The 4639-nt window shown below is 34.2% G+C and overlaps 1 protein-coding gene across 1 annotated transcript; it reads right to left on the reverse strand.

The window, feature by feature from the left end:
- Positions 1 to 679: 679 nt before the first annotated feature.
- On the reverse strand, positions 680 to 4403 carry LOC140966818 (protein ILITYHIA-like; the record flags this gene model as incomplete). Its single annotated transcript, XM_073427085.1, has 8 exons — positions 680 to 935; positions 1012 to 1089; positions 2132 to 2304; positions 3159 to 3275; positions 3360 to 3440; positions 3639 to 3761; positions 3990 to 4166; positions 4239 to 4403. Coding segments are annotated over 8 exons (1092 nt in total), but the record flags the coding sequence as incomplete, so codon positions are not given.
- Positions 4404 to 4639: the final 236 nt, after the last annotated feature.

Below are 4639 nucleotides of genomic sequence, written 5' to 3' on the forward strand. Positions count from 1 at the left end.
AAAATACATCAAACAATTTTTTTTAGAAAATTAAAAAATTCTATATATTACGTAAAGTAGATTCTAAAAATTGGGGTGGTGAGCGAACACCCAGCGCTCACCGCCTGGACGGCGCTTTTTAGAACATTGATCCCAATAATTTAGCAACTCTAAGAGAATATTTTAATTAAATCATTTCAAATCAAAGAACTTCAAATTCAGTTGATTGGAAGTTGTCATTTTAAATTTCAAATACTTCTACAATTTTGAGCTTATGTACAAAAGTCTATAACGAATTTAGAATTCCCTCACATTGAAAATCATTTCAGATCCATTCTCAAATTTTTTTAACAAACACAAACCTTTCAATTCAAGTGCAACTTAAATGAATTTGAAATTATGTTGCCAACAAGGCCATCCAGGAAAAATCCTAATCTGGTCGATATATACGCATGGAATCATTTCAAAATCAAGATAAATAACTATACTAGATACGAGCACCAAGGTACAAATTTCAGCTGCTTTCCTTTGGTAAATCCACTTAATGTAAAAGATGGATTCAGCTCGCAATCATATTAAATTGTTTCACGTATGAAATGCAGAAGATAAAACATAACACATCAACAGTCAACTTCGGAAAACACAAACAAATTCAAACCTATTATCAATCAGGGGAATAAAAGAAAGGTTTTACCCTCACACCCAAGCTAATTTATTTCCACTACCATAAATCAAACTAAAATATTTCCAAGTTTTGCGGCTATTTTAGTGAAACAAGTTAACCATAGGGAAAGAATCTTAAATAAACCTTCAAAAGGGATGGAAGAACTAATTTGACTCCCTGAGCAGTAAGTTGAGACATCATTGCACGAGCTGCACACTCAGCAGCTTCTCGAACTGCAATAACTTGATCAGAAAAGGATACTAGAAGCAGGGGCAACATCTGAATAACGTACCTGAAAACATTTTGGAAAATTTCTCAGTACATGCTCAATAAGCGAGTGTTCCAAAGCGTAATATATGTGGACTTACGGTTCAAACAATCTTCCCAGCTTTTCACAGAAACATTCAAAGGCCAGCAAAGCCCCTTCTCGGCTTTTTGCAGAAATTCTACGATCACATAGAATACAAATTTATTTGAATTACAAATCCCATTAGGCATAAATAAGCAGAATGATGCAATGACAGGCAAAACGTGGTAATAGGGAACACAGATGAGAGCAGATATCAAGAATTTACATGCTTTTTTATAGGAAAAAAATATTATATTAATAATATAAAAGCTATTAATTACAAGATGTTTTTAAGAATGTATAACAAACATGTAATATGGTCAATGAGACAGCATGACAGCCATCACACTGAGCTTCACGGTTTGCCCACAAATAGCTTGTGTTAATTTGTGTCCTTCAACAAGACGTGAATCAAATTCATGTAAGAAAATAATCTTATCAGCACTGAAACATTTGTAGAACATGTCCATAATCTAAATCAAATATTGTTTTGTACATCTCGTAAATTTACAACTACTTGTTCATGGCATATTGAAACAACCGTGCCTAGGTAAAAACTGAATCCTAAATCGTAGGAGGTAGAAAATGGTCGAGCACATAATATCAGGAAAATATGCATGCAAAAGAAGCTTGTCCTTTCAAGTTCATCCACAACAACTATCAAGCCGTAATGAAAACATCTTCCTGTCAAAAGATTAATATCAAACTACAAGCATATTTTATATGATAATCATTTTAAACGAGTCTCTGACTCGGACAGAAAAAACTTGAGTTGGATATAACAATCCTTTAAGTTGTAATGTACCACAAATAGCTTGTTTCCCTTTGCATCAACAAATAACATTTGTTTCAATCACAAGGTTGATTTGCAAGTCGATGAATGGTAAAAATGAACCTCGTACAGAATAACTATGAAGAATATTTTGAGCTATATAAATTGCGAACAGAAATTAATAATTTGTCAGCCTACAAGGTCCATAAGAAGGCACAGGTGTATAGTACAAAAAATAAGACGGAAGATAATGTGTGAAGTACTTCAGATTTTTACACTACTCCCATCTTGCAAAAGTAACACGTTGAAGATTCAACCCAATATTAGTAGATAAATAATAGATTGAGGCCATTTCATAATAACTTACCTATCTGAAAGACCAACTCGCAAGGCTGTCATGATATCGTACTTCTTCAAACATGAGATTCCAAATCCCTTAACCACCCCTGCTAATCCAAACGCTGCGCCACGACGTTGACCGTATTTCTCACTTTTCATAAGCTGATCGAGCAGTTTGGAAACAAGAGCAGGGGCCTCTTCCTGATGAATAAGATATCATAATGCCATTAGTTTAAGCTCCTTGCAAAGAATAGAAAATAAAATAAGAGACTGGTTCAGTAACCTACGACTCAACAAGAAATAAGTATTTATCTAGCTCCTCTACCACAACAAAAATCGAGTGTCGCTTATTGCATTGAGGAAAACAGAAAGAGAATTTGTGTAAAGATTGGGGCAGATGACCTTTTTTTTCCTCCTTGTCAAGGCGTCAAAGCTAAAATTTAGCAAATGGGACAAATAAAAATTTAAAAAAAAAACAGAACAAAAGAAGCTTGGGGTGTTTAGTGGCATTAAGGGATAAAACATGTTTTGCAGAATCAGCTCAAAATTTTGAGGATTAAAGGCATGGCCGAACCAATCCAAATGAACCTATACACAGGCAGAAAAACTATTCCATGAAATTTGTAACCTATCAGATTTTTTAATAATACACATATAAACTCAAACAATGATAATATTATTGATGGTAAATACATACAGTGCCATAAATTAAAAGTTTTCTACTTACGTTATTAGAACAATAGTTTAAATTACGAAATGAAAGAGTGACCATACAAGTTTTTTTGTATAAAATATACGCAAGTAAAAATTAACAAATATTTAACCAAGAAACCTTTTCAAATATATTATTAAAAATATGGTTTGGCACCAAATAGAAGATATAAACCTTCAGTTGATGAGGAATATGTTTTGCCAACGATATTACATATCGGTGAACTACAGGAACCACACAAATATCTACAAAAATGAATTTTCTTGTAACTGTAAAATAAAATCTGCCACTTTTTACTCTTTATGTGTACGATAAGCTGTTATCAAATCTACCATCAGAATACCTGTTTTGATGACATTAGTGGTGACAGGCACGTTGAAACTGCCCGTTGAACAGCTTCAGAGGGAGTGTTCAAAACTTCCAACAACTTTTCCACCACGGCATGAACTTTGGGATCACCCTATTACATAACAAAATTCAATTTAAACTTACAGCAATATTTCCAACTCTGTGTGAGCAATAATTACAAGGAAAAAATTAAGACCTTCTTTAAATGTTTTGCCAAGGCACCCGTGAATATAACCACACCTTCACGCACCAAATCATATCTTTCCTCATCCGATGCCTGAAAAAAGAATCCCAAATATACCAAGACCAATGATCAACTTTTTGTATGACTTACTACTGTCTCCATCTATTTGAATTTATAATCATTATGCTATGATCAATATGAACACATTGTCTACAAATTTAAACTCCTCAAGCAAGTGGAACAGAATAGTTGAAAATCTAACATCCAACATTTGAAGATGCAGGTACTAACCTTTTTGTTCAAGTAATTCTCAAATATGGGAAACAACAACGAAACACTCTCTCTTCCATGCTTGTCAATAATCATAATACCAGCATCAATCATTCTTCCTCGAACATCTGCATTTGGATCAGCCTGCAGTCATAAATTGTTCATGATGCACGTTCATTATTTTCCAGATAGATAAAACTAAAGGCAAGGGCATTTGAGGAAACTAAATAAGTAGCACACCATGTAGCAAATGTAGGTAAAATTGTGTCTACTTGACTTCTTTAAACGTTTTGGTCTAAATAATTTGAGGTGCATCAGAATAAACATATCCAATGTTATTGACCTAGCTTGCGAGAAGTGAGGGATAAATACCAGAGCTCGTGATATCAGGAATGTCATCACAACTGGAAGATCTTTGGTTTGAAGAACATCTGCTGCACAGAGTAAAGCTAAAGCAATCCCTTGTCTGCCCACCCAACAAGCGTCAATATTCTCCTCAGGAATTCCAACATCACGGATATATAAAGAAAACAAGGTTGATAGAGACTCCTAAAATTAGTCACCATTAGAAAACCACATTGGCTATGCACCACCAGTTTGAAAGTTAGATCAGTAAATCACCTGAATTGTATCAGGGTTTTCATCCATGGCCGCAGCAAGTGCCTCTGCAGCAGCAACTCGAACAGAATAATTAACATGTGAAAGTGCTTTAAAAAGTCCAGAGTAATCAGTGCCAAAGTCATATCGATAACAATCCCACACAACTTCTGCAGCTCCTACGACTGACTGCGTATGGTGAGGAAGTATTTTATCAGTTATCCTTTTAGATAGGAACTAAGTTTTTAAGAAAAAGACACAAATCCAGGAAAAGAATTTTCTGTTGTTATAATGATTGGTGCTGCACAAGAAATCGAGCATAACATTCCAAACTATGTTTCAAAATAGAGGTCATCAAAGTTTCTAAGCATTTCCGTGACATCTTATTATTATTATTTTTTTTTTGATAGGAAACTAGAATATAT

The sequence above is a fragment of the Primulina huaijiensis genome, unplaced genomic scaffold, assembly GCF_012295235.1.
Source record: "Primulina huaijiensis isolate GDHJ02 unplaced genomic scaffold, ASM1229523v2 scaffold208062, whole genome shotgun sequence".
Classification (NCBI taxonomy): domain Eukaryota; kingdom Viridiplantae; phylum Streptophyta; class Magnoliopsida; order Lamiales; family Gesneriaceae; genus Primulina; species Primulina huaijiensis.